This window comes from Schistocerca gregaria, chromosome 6, assembly GCF_023897955.1.
Source record: "Schistocerca gregaria isolate iqSchGreg1 chromosome 6, iqSchGreg1.2, whole genome shotgun sequence".
Taxonomy (NCBI): Eukaryota; Metazoa; Arthropoda; class Insecta; order Orthoptera; family Acrididae; genus Schistocerca; species Schistocerca gregaria.
The window spans coordinates 6,182,501-6,203,684 of NC_064925.1; the positions used below are offsets into that span (position 1 = coordinate 6,182,501).

At 44.1% G+C, this 21,184-nt stretch overlaps 1 protein-coding gene across 4 annotated transcripts in view; it reads right to left on the reverse strand.

Annotated features, from left to right (window-relative positions):
• Positions 1 to 21,184, reverse strand: part of LOC126278187 (protein croquemort-like) — a 717,452-nt gene that overhangs the window by 142,444 nt on the left and 553,824 nt on the right. For all 4 annotated transcript variants that reach the window (XM_049978100.1, XM_049978101.1, XM_049978099.1 and 1 more), the window contains exon 2: positions 15,229 to 15,423. In XM_049978100.1, the coding sequence (XP_049834057.1) occupies positions 15,229 to 15,408 (180 nt within the window). In that variant the 5' untranslated portion in view covers positions 15,409 to 15,423. The remainder of the gene's footprint in view (positions 1 to 15,228; positions 15,424 to 21,184) is intronic.

The window sequence follows — 21,184 nt, forward strand, 5'->3', positions numbered from 1 at the left end:
GAGCGACATTTCTTTGCATGTAATTAATTTTCAGGTGCTGGTAATGGTAGGTCGACGGATGCTGTTCTTGTTGTTCTTGTTCAAACATTGTGCTACATAATCTCTCTATTACCATGTTACGTAGGAATGAGAATCAGGATTTAGATGCTGACTCAGATGGTTTAGCTGTTTTTGCATACCAAATGTAGAATTACAACACTAAGGAGACGTCCTCTTCGCATAAGTGGACGCTATAAACAATGAAACCCAGGATTGTGTGTGTCTGCGAGTAAGAATTCCAACATTGTTCTCTGGGGCATAAGCATTCTAAATTTGCATATCTTCAAAGTATAATGGCCCTATCATGGAACGTACGACGTTATCTACTGGATCATAGTACATATTGTGAAGAGTGAGGTCTATAACACTATCTTTGAGTACGACTGGAGTTACTTTTACGTCTCAAGTTTTCTGTTGTCAGTACTAACCTGAATTCTGTTCACTAGGACGTTTTCAATCCAGTCACACACCTTGCCTTAAACACGGCAAGCTCGTATTTTGTTCACTAGGCGGCATTGTGGAACTGTGTGCCAAGCCTTCTGGAAGCGACATAAGGTGTGTGGGTTGGCACAATAGTTGTTTGGAAAACGCATGTTGATTGTTACAGGAAATGTTATAATATGCAAGCATAAAACGTATCCCAAATTTCCCAACGTCAATGATGCAGGTATATAGTTTTGTGTGTGTTGGATAACTCTTATTGAAAACCTGAAGTCCTGCTTTTTCCCAAATACCTAAGTACACTTCTCTCCTCTAGGGCCCTACAGTAGACCATTGTTAGAAGTGCATTGTTAGAAGTGCATTGTTAGAAGTGCATTGTTAGAAGTGCATTGTTAGAAGTGCATTGTTAGAAGTGCATTGTTAGAAGTGCATTGTTAGAAGTGCATTGTTAGAAGTGCATTGTTAGAAGTGCATTGTTAGAAGTGCATTGTTAGAAGTGCATTGTTAGAAGTGCATTGTTAGAAGTGCATTGTTAGAAGTGCATTGTTAGAAGTGCATTGTTAGAAGTGCATTGTTAGAAGTGCATTGTTAGAAGTGCATTGTTAGAAGTGCATTGTTAGAAGTGCATTGTTAGAAGTGCATTGTTAGAAGTCCATTGTTAGAAGTCCATTGTTAGAAGTCCATTGTTAGAAGTCCATTGTTAGAAGTCCATTGTTAGAAGTGCATTGTTAGAAGTGCATTGTTAGAAGTGCATTGTTAGAAGTGCATTTTTTTTCGTGTAATGAAATGTAGAATTTAAGTGAGTTTGGACGTGGCGTTATAGTCGGCGCACGAGATATCCCTTCAGATCGACCCGCCATTTCGCTCCTGAATTTCGGACGAATTTCATTTTCTTGGCACCTATTTCGGTATTTCTTATTTTGGTGCTTGTGTGAAGATTTAAAGGCGGAACCACAGTAGGACCTTTCGTAGTTAAAACAATTTTGGAAAAAGAAGTTTCGTATTTTGGCCTTCTCTCTGCCACATATCGTCTTGATGCCATTATGGGTGGAATGTGTGTGATATCAGAATGTATCTGTATAAAAATCCACATGTGCACGTCACACGTACTACACCACGCTAGTAGGAATTTCCTGTGTGTAGTACACGACTGGCTTATGAATGGGTGGGATAGGGGATGGGAGTCTCCCACAATTCTACACATGGTAGAAGAGGCCCAGAAACCCGCATCCAAGATCAGAGTCGCATGACATTTTGATTTGAGCCTTCCACTTGGCTCCAAACCAGAGGACTGAGACCGATTCTGGGAACGATGCTGCTTCAACTCCGCGGGCGAGGCTGTCTGTCTTCACTAATGTGGCCAGCCACACGTAGGAACCAAGGATGGCCTCTGACCCCTGCCTAGAGGCTTCAGTCGTGTCGCCATCGGTCACGATCTGCAGCCGGGTGAAGCCAGTGTGCTCAGCTGCTGTGTCTGTATCTCTGGTTAGACACTGGTCGTTTTACCCGACCTGCCAGCTATTTCCCTAAGCGACTCCACCATCATACTACCTTTTGTTCCATCAGATCTATTTCTTGAAATAAATTAATCGTAATGCACACTATTTATACTCTGTAGTACCTACATCATGAGTTATCACCAATTGTACATGCCGCACTCAGGTGGAGTCCGTTCTCCATTCTTGTTCATTTACACTGTGTTACGACCCTTATTAACCTTGTCGATGTTGAGACGTCTAATGCTCTCCAATCTATACTGACGCGCCAAAGAAACTGGTACAGGGATGCTATTCAAGTACAGATATATATAAAGAGGCAGAATACGACGCTCTAGTCGGCAACGCCTACATAAGACAAGTGTCTGACGCAGTTGTTAGATCGGTTACTGCTGCTACAGTTACAGGTTATTAAGATTTAAGTGAGTTTGGACGTGGCGTTATAGTCGGCGCACGAGCGATAGGACACAGCATCTCCGAGGTAGCGGTGAAGTGGGTATTTTACCCGTACGACCATTTCACGAGTGTCCTTGAACGTCAGGAATCCGATAAAACACTAAATCTCCGACATCGCTTTTGCCGGAAAAAAGATCCTGCAAATACGACTGAAGAAGAGAATTGTTTGAGGTAACAAAAGCGCAACCCTTTCCCAAATTGCGGCAGACTTCAATGATGGGCCATCGACAAGTGTCAGCGTGCGAACCATTCAGCGAAACATCATTGACATGGGCTTTCGGAACCGAAGGCCCACTCGTATACCCTTGATGACTGCACGACGAAGTTTTATGCCTCGCCTGGGCCCGTCAACACCGACATTGGACTGTTTATAACTGGAACCATGTTGCCTGCACGGACGAGTCTCTTTTCAAATTGTATCGAGCAGATGGACGCGTACGGGTATGGAGAAAATCTCATGGACCCTGCATGTCAGCAGAGGACTGTTCAAGCTGGTGGAGACTCTGTAATGGTTGTGTGCGGTTGGAGTGATATGGGACCCCTGATACGTCTAGATACGACAGGTGACACATACGTAAGCATCCTGTCTGATTACCTGCACCCATTCATGTCCATTGTGTACTCCGACGGACTTGGGAAATTCCAGCAGGACAATGCGATACCCCACACGACCAGAATTGCTGCAGAGTGGCTCCAAGAACACTACCGCTCGCCACCAAACTCCTCTGACATTATTGAGCATATCTGGGATGCCTTGCAACGTGGTACTAACAGGAGATTTCCACCCCCTCGTACTCCTATGGTTTTATGGACAGCCCTGCAGGATTCATGGCGCCAGCACTACTTCAGACATTATTCAAGTCTATGCCACGTCGTTCTGTGGCGCTTCTGCGTGTTCGCAGGGCATCTACACGATATTGTATGTATGTATCTATCTACTTAAATACCCCTTTAGGACAGCCCAGATGGTGTATTGAATGTGGTACTCCTGAAGAATGTCTAATACTGGTGTGACAGATGGCCTCGTTCGAAGTATATCAAAACTGATGTTATGGTACGTCAGATTGACTTTTATATGCATCAATATTACAATAAGTGAGCAGAATGAGTCTATTTGGAGACCGCATGTCGTGCATCATTAGGTCAGTCCAGTTAATGGAATCGATCCGACTGTAGGGACGGGGCTGAAGTAAAAAATAAAGGAAATACATTTTTATTATTTAGCTCCAATATGATGCAATAGCGCGCTGGAATAGTAGTGAGCAGAAGCTACTCGTACACTACGAATGAAGACCTTGTACGGAGTGCGACGTTACCCGTACCACACGCGCCACATGTCGGACAGCGTGTGGCCTTAGATCTGCACGGCCAGGCGCGCGTCGCCCCACTTGACCGGCCTTCGCCTAGACTCGAGAGCATTATGTAAGTCACACGTCCGCCGTGGCAGTCTTGCACCGCAAAACTCATTAGCGAAAGGAGCATCCTCGGCAGCGCCGTCTTCAACTTGCCTGCCAAATCCAGTCTTTTCTTGGGTGTTATACTCTGCACAACGCCATATGTGGATGTATTTCAGTGTTTGTAGGTGACAGTTGTGTTAAGAGATGAATAAATGAAAAAGCTTTTCTACCTAGCTTCTCAAAGCTAATTTCGTATGACCAGGGTTCTGGTTCTAAGATCATTACCCAGTACACAACAGATTCCAAATATGGATACCGAGTAAACGGAAGGACAGCAAATTATCGCTTCTTGCTTTAACTATGAAAATTCTCTGTTGACCGTTTCAATTTGTGTTGTGCAACTTCACGAGATTTATTAGCATAAAATTTACTGTAACAATTAATGAAAGTACACTTTAAGAAAGCTACGTGCTATAACGTGTCACTTTCAATAAAAGGTCAAACCACCGTTGACCAAAGGAACTACAGATTTATATCAGTTTTGAATGTAAAAGTGGACATGCTCAAATACACTTCATATCTTTTACTTTGTAGGTTTGTTATGTAGGCTTCTTTCACTCCGGAGTGAGTTTGTTGTGTCTTTATTTCGCTGTACAAGAAATCTGAAACTTTCCAGGATTGTTTGAGTTCGATGGGTAACTAACTATGAAATAATAAATGTTCACACTTAACTTTTGTATTCGTAAAACGCTTTAAAAGACTAGTTTATCACAGTAACTGCTATCTGCACCCAAGAGCAGCAAACTCCAACGAAACACGTCTGTTCTTCAGTAACGACTTCACACAACTCTTACAACTTCTCTTCCCGCCGAGACACAAAGAACATCGATTACATTTGTAAGGAAGGAAACCAATTATTTACGTCGCTAGCAAAAAGACTATTTAAATTAGCTCATATATATTCTTCACTTACCGACAACCAAAAATTATGTAAATGTTATAAATAACTTTTCGAAATTCGTTGCTATGTTACTACTCCCATCGAATGTAAGCAGTAATGCACAAACACTTTTAATCATATAGTGTAGTTTTGTATAAGTTTACAATCTTCAAAATAAAGTTATCGATACCAGTATAAGAGATCTCAATGTGCATCACACTTAGATACATCACAGTGCACAGTAATGGGTACTTACCTGCTTACCTACTTATGAATGAGAGCGCAAGACTCCAGAACTTGTCAGCTCCACTTCCGTGTATAATATACATTAAAAAATGAAGTGATCAGTAATTGAATTCAATTCTTTAACATTTTGAACATTGCTAATCTTTTCGCATAGCTTACTCCGTTTCATTATTCAGAATTTCGTACATCGTGCACGAGTCTAAGATTTCGAATAGTTTTATAGATTAAAAATCCTATAAACCTCTGATTTTTGTTCCGACTTGATTCCGTTATCAAGCAGATATGCCCCTCCTGTGCATTTAACTTCATATAGTGGAACTAATCGTCACCTAACATTCATTTTCTTTTCTATTCTTTACATTATTCCTGGATATTTCCATTCTCATGTCTTCTGCACACCAACTTGAGTAGTCATTGGGATGCCACTTCCTCAGGCCAGCTTAGAAATCCCAAAAGCCACACATTCTGCCTCATTTGTCGCATACTCTATTTAGCTCTGACTTTAATATTGCGTTCCCTATGCAATCCATATCTACGTATGTCATGAGGCTTCCTCCTGTCTACGCTCGCTTCTGTGATAAAGGCAGAATTCCTCCTTCGCAGTTAATGTTGACACCATTGCTTTCTGTTTCCGCAAATATTGTTTTGCCTTTTCTGTACGTTGAATCAGTCATTCAGGCGTACATATACGAAAGAAAAGCGAAAAACAGCCATACGTTTTCAAAAGTTATTTTATTTAGTCAACCAGTTTCGGCGTATCAATGGTGCCAACTACAAGCCCCTATGCACTCCACAAGTCTTACGTAAACACCCATAAAACGAAATCACAGAATCCAGAAATAGATGGCTTCATTTATGCAAGTGCCGATATATCTAGAGAGCATATGGGCATGCAGAGAGCATAACACATGTCGAAACTGACTGTCTAAATAAAATAATTTCTCGAAACGTACAGTTGTTTGGCGATTTTCCTCGGTAAATATTTGAGCGGTCGCTGTCTATTATCCACCATGGCTCATATATTTTTAGATTTATTAACATTTTTCCTGCGTAGTTTCCGTTTGCCTTTTTATTTACTCCATTTCAAAGGGATTTATGCTGCTGTATTTCTGTCTTTCCCTGAATATTTTTGTACCCCTTCCTCTCATCGATCATTTAAGTACTACTTCTGTTACCCACGGTTTTTTGCTTTTACTATTATTTTGTTTATATCTGTTCAAAAAAAATGGCTCTGAGCACTATGGGACTTAACATCTATGGTCATCAGTCACCTAGAACTTAGAACTACTTAAACCTAACTAAGCTAAGGACAGCACACAACACCCAGCCATCACGAGGCAGAGAAAATCCCTGACCCCGCCGGGAAGTTTATATCTGTCCCACTTCTGTTATTGCCATTGCAGCTTAACTACCTACTGTGATATTCATTATCGCTGTACCTACAACCTATGGTACCAAGGCGTAGTTAATTTGGTAATACAGGGAAGTGTCGGAGTAAGAAAATTATTGGGTGGGAGGGAGATGGTGGGTGTGGGGGAGGAAAAGGGAGAGGGAGAGGGAGAAAGGGGGAGAGAGAGAGAGAGAGAGCGCAAATATAAATGGACGTAGTTTGCAGTACTTTGTAGAGAACAGTGGCATTGCAGAGAACAGAGACGTGGAAGGCTGCTTCAAATCAGCCTTCGGACTGAAGGGCAAAAATAGTAGCATGTGGCAGTCATCAACATCATCAACCCCCCCTCCACTTTGCAGTAGATAGCCTGTGTCTTCTATTGTTTAGCACTACTAACACGAATGTCCTGTGTTCGATGTTCAATTACTGATGAATTAATGTTTTCTGTGGTAAAGAGGTCTAGAACGGGGTCCGTGAGATAGACCATTAATTACGAAACAGTTTTCTTTTTAGTAATGAGAGTACTGGAGCAGCACGTAACAGCGACAGGTTATTGCAGTACCGCGATTTCCCCCAAGGTTGCGGGCGAAGTAGCGATTGAGCAGGTGTCGCCTTTCTAGCAGGTATTTCGCGCTGTATCAGATAAAGGCAAGGTCACGTTCAATGCCTTCTTTAAGTGAGTGAACTACGCCTAAACTAAGGAGACTAACTTCAGAGATTCTGCGAAAAATATGCGGAGAACCCTTTGAGTCTTCATCGTTTATTATGCGCAAGGTGTTAATTTTGATTTGTGAGCGTTGGTGTCACTATATTTCTTTAGGCTTGTGAGAAAATCTAGTCGTTCGGACTGTTCCTCAAAAATAATCCATTTTTTTTTCTTTCACAGAGCTGTCAACTACAGCGTGAACAGATTGTAGAAACTCTACGAATGGCCATTCTGTATTACTTTTCCATAATTTTATCTATTAAAGTAAAAAAGAGTGGCCAGTCTTCTCCATTAACTATGAAAGGAAAAGACGAGATGGAAACACACTGACTGCTACCGAACACAAGTGAAATATATTAAAAACTGTGTTTCAGTAGAGGATTGCTCTAGATATGGACTCCGGAAAATACACGTATGCAGAAATATTCACTACGTGTTGATGATTCAGTAATAAATAAGGAACAGAGGAAGCTAAGTTTTAACGATAAATACTTATACTGGAAATGTAGACAAATTTCTCCGTAAACCTACCTCCGTACACTGGCGGGTAGACATGTAGACACATGCACAGCGGCACATGCACAGCGGCACATATTATACTTTTGAGTTACAAACGAAGTCGATATAAAGTATCCTCACGATTTCCTGGTAATGTAGCCACTCCTAACACAACCTTACATCAGTTCTAATTGTGACGAGGTAAGATACAATACCTTTCTAACTCAGGGAAATATTCCAGCACTTACCTGCAATTATTTCTCGTGGAATTATGTCCTCTCGTGTTTCTTCGTGACGAGAAGTCACCTTTTTTCAGAGTTATATTGACCTGTATCAGTGGCGCACAAAAGCAGAGTCTGCAAGTAAGTTTCATGGTTTGCAACCGACAGCGTTCACAAGGGAAGTCGTACTTAAGGCCCGAACCTGCTTACTTGGTCTTCGATTTCACATTTGTTCATATCCCAGTGAGAATCCCTGTCTACTATGTTAGTACAGCGCCAGTAGGCACATCCTGTTAAAATGGGTACAAACTTCGGGAATCTAGGCTTTGTTGTGGAAAGAGAATAATGCATTGTTAGAGTTTCATCTATGTGTTTTTTTTCTTTCAGCTTCGGTGGGGCATTGCCAGAGTTTAACTAATACATCGAGACTTCAGTGTTAGAGAAGCGATAGCCGCCCGCCCCCCCCCCCCCCTCTACATATTCAGCCTTCAGTGTAATATTTTTTCTCGACTACGGATTACTAGGCGGAGACCTTGATTTAGGCTTACATTTCAGCTGCCCGTCAAATGTTCCAGAAGGTGGCTGTACTTTCGCTACATGAGAGGACCCCCATGGAAAAGGGGTGATCGTCGGACAATGATACACTCTGGAAACATTGAGGAGCTCTGCATATCCGCTTAATGCGTCGATACTAGTGAAATCCAGCATCGCTATTGCTCTTGTTTCCATAAACAGCTTTACGAGCAACGCTGTTCACCTTGTGCACTGTGGTGCTTTGTGTTTCAACCCTACGACGGCATATGGAACGTGCCCCTAACGTGAAGTCGTGACGCACTACTAACAAGGGAACCTCCCCATCGCACGCCCTCTCAGATTTAGTTGTAAGTTGGCACAGTGAATAGGCCTTGAAAAACTGAACACAGATCAATCGAGAAAACAGGAAGTTGTGAGGAACTATGAAAAAATAAGCAAAATATACAAACTGAGTAGACCATGTGCCAGATAAGCAACATCAAGGATAATGTGAGCTCAGAAGCGCAGTGGTCCCGTGGCTAGCGTGAGCAGCTGCGGAACGAGAGGTCCTTGGTTCAAGTCTTCCCTCGAATGAAAAGTTTAATTCTTTTACATAAATCAACTTCGCTCTCCAGAATTCCAGGACATGTTCAGATTTGCTTGGACATATGCAGGATTTGAGGGTCTATGCACGGAAAAATTTGGAAACGTTAAAAACATATGTTTTGACAGAGCACAGGGAAAACTGTGCCACTGTGAAACTGTTGCATTCATTTGTTGCAGTTTATGTGACAAACTCTTATGTTTTCGCCACTTTTTTGGGAGTGTATCACATCCACAAGAAAACCTAAATCGGGCAAGGTAGAAGTATCTTTTTACCGATTCTCCAAGTGCACAAGTTAGGTGGGTCACAACATATTACTGTCATGTGACGCACATGCCGTTACCAGTGTCGTATAGAATATATCAGACATTTTCCTGTGGAGGAATCGGTTGACCTTTGACCTTGCGATCAAATGTTTTCGGTTCCCATTGGACAGGCACGTGCTTTCGTCTACTAATCGCACGGTTTTGCGGTACGGTCGCAAAACACAGACACTAAACTTATTACAGTGCACAGAGAAGTCAATGAACGAACGGACAGATCATAACTTTGCGAAAATAAAGAAAATAATCTTTTCACTCGAGGAAAGACTTGAACCAAGGACCTCTCATTCGGCAGCTGCTCACGCTAACCACGGCACTACTGCTCTCCAGAGCTCACATTATCCTTGATGTTGCACATCTTGCACATGGACTACTGAGTTTGTATATTTTGCTTATTTTTTCATAGTTCCACACAACTTCAAAAATGGCTCTGAGCACTATGGGACTTAACATCTAAGGTCATCAGTCCCTTAGAACTTAAAACTACTTAAACCTAACTAACCTAACTAACCTAACGACAGCACACAACACCCAGTCATCACCTTGCAGAGAAAATCCCTGACCCCGCCGGGAATCGAACCCGGGAACTCTGGCGTGGGAAGCGAGAACGCTACCGGACAACCACGAGCTGCGGACACACAACTTCTTCCTGTTTTATCGATTGATCTGTGTTTAGTTTTTCAAGGTCTATCCACTGTGCCAAATTATAACTAAATGTGAGGGGGAGGTGCGATGGGGAGGTTCCCTTTAAGAAAGGAAATCGGACAGTGGACACACTGAAAATATTTCCTGTAAAGTTGTGTATCGATACGACAAATAATTTCCTGTCTACACTGTCACGTAGCGAAAGCTTAGTTGTGAGCACCCTCTACGTCGGAATTCACCTCTTCGTCATTCTGAAAATGCCTGCACGAAATGGTTTCATCACCCGAGGAATGGAAAACCAGTCACAGAGTACCGCTTCAGAAACATACATGGTGTGATAGAAAATATGGTCGGCCTAGGCGGCAGGTAACACACACCTCGGGCAGTTACCCAAAACATTCCGTTTTGACGGGGCATTTCGGTCGTACCTGTATGTTCCAGCGTCTGCGTCTTCCACGCAGATTCTGTTAGCAGATCAGCACAGCAGTTACAACGAACTCTCAGCGTCACGTCGGCTGACGACAGTTCGCGCTTTGCGTTTTGCGGCGGTGGTTAATCACGGTTCCACTGCTTGCTTTGCTCCTTTCTGTCACTGTCAGAGTGACAGTGACACCCGTGGCACTCGTTATGTCATATAATGTGAGTCTTATGGGTTGGTGCGCCTCCGTAGTATGGGACGCTGCGAGGGCTGGGACTGGATCCACTCAGCGCGCTGATGCCAAGTGATGAGCTGCATGAATGAGGAGCAACAACTCGAAGGTTGGAGAAGCGGACAACAGCCAGGAAAACACTGGCGTAGCCCCTCGCCGCATCCGTGTGACGCAGCATGGGTCGAGGATGACGCGCCGGCCGGTTGACATCGCGTTGACTTCAGTGTCGCAGCGCGGAATTAATCTTTTTTTCACATCAACTGAGAGAAATACACGTAACTGTGGTGGTGGTGGTTAGTGTTTAACGTCCCGTCGACAACGAGGTCATTAGAGACGGAGCGCAAGCTCGGGTTAAGGAAGGATTGGGAAGGAAAGCGGCCGTGTCGTTTTTAAAGGAACCATCCCGGCATTTACCTGAAACTATTTAGGGAAATCACGGTAAACCTAAATCAGGATGGCTGGAGACGGGATTGAACTGTCGTCCTCCCGAATGCGAGTCCAGTGTTACACGTAATTGTCATGGCCAAACTTAAAAAGAAATTTGAAAAAGACAAGGAATGCTAAACAAACTTTGAACGGAAAAAAGCATTATAAACATAGTTCAACAAAACACAGGTCAGGGGCAGAGAAGACAACGAGAGAGTGAACGCTGTAAGGTTGTGTGTACTGTATTTTATACGATCTGGATTGGCGTCGGAGCACAGTTTGATGGCACCTCTTCTCCATCCAACATTTTTTTTGTGCTCGAAAGATGTAAAGGGAAGACTTCGGGGACTGCTTCAGGTACCCCTACGCGCTACACCTGACATCTTATGCTCATTGACCCGGCCGACAGTTCCTGCTCACAGCCATGAAGATGTCTGGTTAACTAATTATACACTGCGACGAGTTGGCATTGTTGCGGTAGCACAGGTCATGCCTAGTGTGGAGATATGACACAAACACACACAAACACACGCAAACACACAAACACAGGCAAACACGCAAACACGCAAACACACGCAAACACACGCAAACACACACAAACACACACAAACACACGCAAACACACGCAAACACACGCAAACACACACAAACACACGCAAACACACACAAACACACGCAAACACACAAACACACGCAAACACACACAAACACACACGCAAACACACGCAAACACACACACAAACACACGCAAACACACACACAAACACACGCACACACAAACACACGCAAACACACAAACACACGCAAACACACACACACACGCAAACACACACACACACGCAAACACACACACACACGCAAACACACACACACACGCAAACACACACACAAACACACGCAAACACACACACAAACACACGCAAACACACACACACACACAAACACACACACACACACAAACACACACACAAAAACACACACACAAAAACACACACACACAAACACACACACACAAACACACACACACAAACACACACACACAAACACACACACACAAACACACACACACAAACACACACACACACAAACACACACACACACACAAACACACACACACACAAACACACACACACACAAACACACACACACACAAACACACACACACACAAACACACACACACACAAACACACACACACACAAACACACACACACACAAACACACACACACACACAAACACACACACACACACAAACACACACACACAAACACACACACAAACACACACACACACAAACACACACACACACACACAAACACACACACACACAAACACACACACACACACACACACACACAAACACACACACACACAAACACACACACACACACAAACACACACACACACACACAAACACACACACACACACACAAACACACACACACAAACACAAACACACACACACAAACACAAACACACACACACAAACACACAAACACACACACAAACACAAACACACAAACACACACACAAACACACACACAAACACACACACAAACACACACACACCATGGATGCATTATGGAAGGGCGGGGGGGGGGGGGGGGGGAGGGATCAGCACATAGCACCCATCTCCCAGCCCATGTCAGTTTTCGTGACCTGCAGCCACCACTACTCGGTCAAGTAGCTCCTTCATTGGCATCATGAGGCTGAGAAAGAATATTGGTGACAATGTCTATGGCCATCCACCAGTAATCATTTATTCGAAGTTAGTATTTCCTATTTCCGTTCCCACACCTTGACCGACACCTTTTCCGACTCTAGTGCCCACGTCGTTGATTGTGCATTAAAATGTGCTCCTCTTTCTTTACTTTTCAAAGCGCTACTCCATACCCGCGAGGCATAATGTCGACACCCGACGGAGCCAATACACCCAGTACTGTTCTAGATCCGTAGTCGAGTTGAAGTGGAATACAGAGCGTTGGAGAGCGACTGTACGTCGCCACTTCTCCCAAGTGGACATACTGTGGTGGTTGAAGTTTCACTTTTCATGAATTCACATGACCTATCGTCCATTATGGCAACGAAATAACAGACGACAGCCGACGTAGAGGGGATATAAAACGCAGACTAACTATGAGAAAGGAAACCGTTTCACAAAAAGAGTAATTTGTTAACATTGAATACAAAGCCAGTTATCACTATATTCTGAAAAGGGTCTTGAGAAACGTCTTGGGAGTTAGGTGGTGACATGTTCCACACATAATTTTAACGGTTCTTTCATCGAAATGATGTGGAAGGAGTCAGTTTACAAGATCTATATACAAAATTAGCGTTAAGATTAATGAACACATTTTTAGTCCTACTCTTGCAACCGCACTTCATTTCTTGATTAAACGTAATTTTTTTACTGGGTACCAGTTTTTAAGTAGAAATTGGTCTACAGAACAGAAGGACTCATCCACAAGAAATGATTTTCAATTAGGTTTAAAACTTTCTTCGGTACCTGTCTAAAGATTTATGTTGTTCGGAAAATGATTTAATATTTTCGTTATGCCTATTGAACTGACAGCTTTAACAATGGGTAATGAAGGTCATTTTACGCTCTAGTGTTGTAGATACGTACAACAGTTCCTCTCAAACTGCCTACATGATGCCCGTGGGTGAGCACCATAAAGTATTCTCACTGCTCGAATTTGTTCAATCGATACGTTATTTCTAAGTGATGAGTTACGCAAAAAATTATTTCTTACGACATTTTTGGGTCGAGATACGCAGAATGTCAGGAGTTCTATACGTTTGTTTCCAGCATTAGCGATTATACCAAGAGCAAAACCAATTTTTCGAGTAACTCAGGAGTATGATTCTTCCATTTCAAGTTTTCATCATCACGTATACGTCCAAAACTTTGGAGCATTGAACCGTATTTACTGATTGCTACTGATATGCTATATCAATTGTTGATATGACTCTGTTGTACAGAACTAAATTTAGTTTTTTTTCTAAAATGTAGGGAGAGCAAATTTTTAGAGAACCAATTTGAAGATATCATTTACCAAGACTTCTGTTGATCTCTCTAATGGGAATTATTTTAACAGTAGTATTATATGCAAAAGCACCAATTTTGTTCCTTAATGTCATTCAATTATGTAAGAAACAGGACTGGAGCCAAAATTGAAGCCTGTGATTTCTTTGCTGTCATTAAAATTTCCTACCTATCCGACATGGTCTGAATTATTCATCACACGTTTTTGCGTTCTGTTTGTTAAGTATGATTAAAACCATCAAACATTACATTCTGAAGTATAGTTTTACATTCAAACTGATTGACAAAGGTATTCTATGAATCAACTGGCTTACGTCTCGTTGAAAAAAAAGAAACTGCGTTAAGTTAAATAAGGGTTTTGAAGTACAGAAGAACATTACTTGTTCTTTGAATGCAAGAGTACATGTACAAGTACTATGGTGGTGTTTATTGGTATTGGACATTAGTACGATATTGTAGTGCCTGTGCCATTCCGAATTACGAGCAATGTTTTTTTGGACTTGCAGCGGCGACTACACCCGTCATGAAACACATGAAATGTGTTCGCAGTTGCGAATGTGGGCAACGATTAGCTCCAGAATGGAATGACGACAGTGAAAACTGGTGCCGAACCGGGACTCGAACCCTGATTTCACGCTTATCGCGAGTGGTTGCCTTACCAATTGGGCTATCCGAGCACGACTCACAGCCAGACCCAAACTTCTACATGTGTGTCCAAAGGAACACTGCATCGTAATCCGAAATAACACAGGCATTGCAGTATCGCATTTATCCGCCCGAAACCGGGCACGCTGCTTCCAAGTAAAATGTCTCCCCTGTATATACTGGATGTACGAGTAGAAGATGTAGAGACATGGTTGACGACTTATGGAAGTTTGGGTGTGGCGATGAGTCATGCTTGGATAGTCTAGTTGTAAGGCAAGTGCTCGCGAAATCGGGAAATATGGGTTCGAGTCCTGGTCCAGCACAAATTTTCATTGTCATTCCATTATACAACTGATGATTGTCCATATTTGCAGTTTCGAATACATTTCATGTATTTCACGGACACGAGTACATGTGCAGCGTCACCCCTGTGAGCGAGGTGCTGCACGCGGTTTCAGCCACCTACGGCAGGTAGCGGCGCCAGCTGTTTCCCGGCGACAGACAGTACAGAGAGCTGAGGTGCATTAGTTGTGAGGTCTGGCTTACCGTGGAGAGGACGTAGTTGAAGAGCGAGGGCCAGAAGGGCGCGAGGCAGGCGCCGATGGCGGCCAGCAGCACGCCCACCACGGTGAAGACGGCGGGGGCGCGGGAGGGCCCGCAGAGCCGCAGCTGCCCCCGCACCCGCGCGTCGGGGCCCACGTCGCGGGAGCCCAGCTGCACCACCATCTTACGCCGGAAGCACTGTGCCGGGGAAACAGGTTGTATTACCGACACGCGGTCTCTCGCACAACAGGTGTTCAGCACTTCTACATTTATCAATACTGCACCAGGTAGTAGCAACTGTACACACTGAGAATAAAAGCCTTTCAAATGTCGTGCTACACAGGTACACTATCTGACCAAAGCTATCAGAAAAAACTACGTAAGGCGGGATTCACCGCTAGGAGTCACAAGAGGCGGATGTGCTACTATAAAAGCAGGCAGCGAGCATTGGGTTGTCAGTACAGAAGCAAGAACAGCGGACTGGACCCTTCAGGAGAGCTCACCGACGTCAAATGTGAATTTGTCATTCGAAGTCGAAATGAGCAACAAGCCTATCACCGACATTTCAACCACTTTCTAGTTGTTCACTTTCCATTATGCGATTGTGAAATAGAAAAACAAAGGAACAACCACAGCTAAAACTAGACGGAGCATGTGCTGCTGGAAGCTGTCGCCAGCACACAGATCGGGAATGACGTTGTGAGATGATCGTTAGCAGGTGCTGGAGCAAGTGCACCTATCAGAATAGATGCCAAAGACAGACTCGCAGGCAATGCGTGACCAACGCTCTCTCGACAGCCAGTATTCACATCGCCTCTGGAGGGGCAATTCAGTCACATCCAGTCAGTCGCAGTCAGTCGCAGTCAGCTCAGTGATCAGCTCGACGCTACTCTAGTTAGCATCGGTCAGTTGAGATCACTGGCTATAAGAGGGTATTGTTTATGGGGGGACTTTTACTTCATCAGTGACGCTAATGTGGACTAGTACGAAAGAGCTTGTACAACAACTTGCTTCAAGATAAGCAGCTTCTTGTTCTACATCTACATACATACTCCGCAATCCACCGTACAGTGCATGGCGGAGGGTACCTTGTACCCCAACTAGCATGTTCTCTCCCCGTTCAACTACCAAACAGTACGAGGGAAAAATGACTGCCTATATGCCTCTGTACGAGCCCAAATCCCTCTTCTCTTTGTGGTCTTTCCGCGAAATATAAGTTGGCGGCAGTAAAATTGTACTGCAGTCAGCCTCAAATGCTGGTTCTCTAAATTTCTTCAGTAGCGACACACGAAAAGAACGCCCCCTTTCCTCCAGAGACTCCCATCCGATTTCCTGAAGCATTTTCGTAAAACTCACGTGATGATCAAACCTACCAGTAACAAATCTAGCACCCCGCCTCTGAATTGCTTCTATGTCCTCCCTCAATCTGACCTGATAGGGATCCCAAACGATCGAGCAGTACTCAAGAATAGGTGGTATTAGTGTTTTATAAGCGGTCTCCTTTACAAATGAACCACATGTTCCCAAAATTCTACCAACGAACCGATGACGACTCCCCGCCTTCCCCACAACTGCCATTACATGCTTGTCCCACTTCATATCGCTCTGCAATGTTACGCCCAAATATTTAATCGACGTGACTGTGTCAAGCGCTACACTACTAATGGAGTAATCAAACATTACGGGATTCTTTTTCCTATGTATCTGCATTAATTTACATTTCTCTATATTTAGAGTTAACTGTCATTCTTTACACCAATCACAAATCCTGTCCAAGTCATCTCTTATCATCTTACAGACTCTCAACGACGACACCTTCCCATAGACCACAGCATCAGCAAACAGCTGCTCATTGCTATCCACCCTACCCAGAAGATCATTTATGTAGATAGAAAACAACAGCGGACGTACCACACTTCCCTGGGGCACTCCAGATGATACCCTCACCTCCGATGAACACTCACCATCGAGGACAACGTACTGGCTTCTATTACTTAAGAAGTCTTCGATCCACCACTCCCATATGCTCGTACCTTAGTTAGGAGTCTGCAGTGGGGCGCCGAGTCAAATGCTTTCCGGAAGTCAAGGAATGCGGCATCCGTCTGATACTCTTCATTCATGGTTCGCAAGATATCATGTGAAAAAAGGGCGAGTTTCGTTTCGCAGGAACGATTCTTTCTAAAGCTGTGCTGATGCATGGACAGCAACTTTTTTGTCTCAAGGAAATTCATTATATTCAAACTGAGAAAATGTTCGAGAATCCTGCAACAAACCGATGTTAAGGATATTGGTCTGTAATTTTGAGGACCCGTCCTACCCTTCTTGTTCTTATGAATGAAGAACCCTGTTAATACATGAGTGCAGTTGTATTGTAGAAAGAGGATACCAGGGATCAGACAACATCCTCTCCCTCTACAGTGTCAACGACGACAGACAAGAGCAGACCTCATGCACTGGTCGAGAGGCACAGTTGAGCATTTTGGAATGTGGCTGCAAGAAAAATCTAGTGGAATCAGTGAAAGAATCACTCTTGGGTTCTAAAGTTCTGCCATGAGTACAGCTAGCACAATAATTGTCTGTAGCAAGTTAAAATGCGTGGGGGTACGATGGTCGACTGTCTCTTCATAAGCCACGCATTTCTGCAGTCACTGCTGAGGAACGATTGAGGCGGCGCAACGAGCGACGCCACTGGGCAGTGCGTGACTGGAAACACCGGCGATGCGGAGTGGCGAATCATGCTGTACCCTGCGCCAGTACGATGGAAGAATTTGGCTGTGGCGAATAGATGGAGGGCGTTGCACTGCCATCACGCGTAGTGCCAACACCAGAGTCCCGAAGACGTGTTTCTCGCGGTCACTGTGTGGTGCCGCAGTTGCGCTTAAGAAACGCTAAATGCGGAAGGATACGAACAGATTTTGCAGCATCGACTAGTGTGTACAGTAGAGCAACAGTTCGGAGACGCTGACTAACAGTATTAGCACAACAGCGCACCCTGTCAAAGAACCATCTGTGTGTCAATGATTGCTGCACAACACCATTTATCAGATGGACTAGTTAGCAGAGACTGCCGACCTGAACGCAATGAAACACCCCTGACTTCGCTCCAAATCCCAGCGTCCAACAAGCCTACCTTCTCTGTTTTCGGATGATGATGAATGGACTTTTATTGCTCCACAAAAATTCAGACATCATTTAGCTCAAGATTACAACAGCGAAGTGTAAATACATTCCGTATTAACCTCCACAACTAGGTCTCCAGGTACTTTTGATGAGATCATTCATATTGAACATTAGATGGGTAGTTTCAACAACTAAGAAGGATATACTGAATCAAATTGGCGGGAACACTAATTTATGACACTGCTTCACTAAAAGACGGAATCATCTCATAAGATGGGCTCTGGAGCTTTAAAAATAACCACTTTGATAGTGAAGAGAGTGCAGATTTACATGAAATTAATCTTCGGACTGGTGAGCGCAACAACAAGCTCTACATGCAGAGGAAGCTTAAGTGGGCACATGCCGAAGAAACGGAACTTCCGTTTAAAAACCAGTGATATTGGTACTCAAATGGTTCAAATGGCTCTGAGCACTATGGGACTTAACTGCTGTGGTCATTAGTCCCCTAGAACTTAGAACTACTTAAACCTAACTAACCTAAGGACATCACACACATCCATGCCCGAGGCAGGATTCGAACCTGCGACCGTTGCAGTCGCACGGTTCCGGACTGCGCGCCTAGAACCGCGAGACCTCCGCGGCCGGCGATTGGTACTCAGCACCGGCAGTATACAGTGCGGATTTCTGAGTTTCGATTTTCAGCGTGCCCGGCATACTACACGACATCGGAACATCGAACTGCACTTTCTTGTTGCACCACAGCCTTCCGAGCTCGTGTGGGTGGTGGTGGTGTGGTGGTGGTGGTGGTGGTGGTGGTGGTGGTGGTGGTGTGTGTTTTGTAACACCACCACGATCATTTTTCTGTATAATACTTTATTTATATGAAAACCAACAAATGTGAAGGCAAAAAACCTGTATCAGTGAAGAGACAATACCGCGTAATAGATAATTAATGCGTGTTAAACAGGCGCATCTCCGTATTTGGAAACCATTTTTACGCTGATTTGACGGTACGAGTTGGGATACTTTTCTTGTGAGTAGAAAATTATTATTCTTATATTCCCAGTGCTGCATGTTCCAAGCACATTAATGCGACCACAATCTACTTTCCAGACTAAAGATCAACAACAAGTGAGACGGCGGGTGGCTGTAATACAAATGGAGAGTGTATAAAGGGTGTTCACTCATCGTAATGCGGAAACGGAGCAATCAATATATCTGACGTCCGAAAGGGCACGATCATTGGCTTTCGGGCTAAGGGTGGGAGCATTCCCGGCACGGCTACCTTTGTAAATTATTCACGTGCCACCATGGTTAGAGAATGTCGCGCAAGGCAAAACGCCACCATCCAAAACCTTCGCAGAGGCAGCTGTGATGCGTCACGGACCACACACGACAGGGGGTGAACGTTTGCTGATAAGGTGTGTACGGCCGGATGGACGTGCAACTGTTTAACTGACCGGCCAGATGAATCAACGAACTGCCAAGCGTATCTCCTCAACGACCGTTCAGTAAACGTTGCTGCGTATGGGCCTTTGCGTTAGGTGCCTGCTTCACGTATCCATGCCGACTGCCGACGAAGGTTGGACTTTACACTCCGGTACTACAGTTAGACGTCCAAAGAGTGGCAACAGGTGGCATTTCCAGACGAATTACGTATTATGCTTCATACGACAGATGGCCGTTGGCATCTACGACTTGAAAGGTCTGAAACCAAAACCTAAGCCGGAGGAGGGAGAGATACGGTCTCGGGAATGTTTACGTGGCATCCCCTGGGTGATCTCTTTATTCCAGAACGCATATTTGATCAACACAAGTATGGATCCATCCCTAAATGTAGTTTATTTTTCCTCGGCGCAGAGGCATCTACCAGCAGGACAACGCAACGTGTGCCACAGCTCGCAGTGTACGTGTGTGGTTTGAAGAGCACCACGATGAGTTTACTGCACTCCCTGGCCCCCAAACACTCGCCGGAATTAAACACAGTCGGTCCTTAGGCCAGAAACCTGGCGCAGCTGGCCTTGATAGTGGAATCGACACGGCTCTACTCTCCTGTCGCCACCTTCCAGAAACTCACTGACCCCCTCTGCACGTATCGTAGCTGTCCGCGCTCCAGGGATGGTAATTCTGGCTTTTTACAAGTGGTCAATGTAATGTCATTGCACAGTCTGTTTTGCAACACTGTAATACACGTCTTCATGTCCCATCGAACCAACTGTACAACCTGTTACAATAAATCATTGCAAGCTTCACTAAGTACGTTCATTACGACCTCAGTTCGAAACTGAGCAACGTATTTTACAGGTTATGTATTATAATAGATGGATGCTGCAGCATGTAGTGAGCGTTGCGGCAGCAAAGACACATTTACCCATTTCCTCTGCACAGAAGCCAAGGTACCACTAAAACGAATATTCGACGCTTCACATGCTACTGTTATGCTGGAGATTAAGTCGGATTAGTCAGGAACTGCCAAACCATCATTTGCCAGAGGCACTCGCAACGCCCAGCCAACACCCTTATATTCTCATGTATACCTCCACTCACGCGAAGTCAAACTAAAATAACTGCTTATAATTGCTGACACTTGGTGCCAAAATTTACCTCTTGGTTACTTACTATAACTTGCGACGTGTTACTATACTTTTAACGACTGCACTCTGATTTTTAGGTATTACTGCTTGTATGTTGCTTTTTTTTGGTAAGAATCTTCTAGTTTCCGCTTCACTGTTATTTCATGACTGAAGATAGGGTTAGGCCGAGGCCGCTAACCAGTTTCTGAATTAAAGTTGACCATGATGGCCAAAACAAATTCCACGATTATTTCCGTGACACAGTA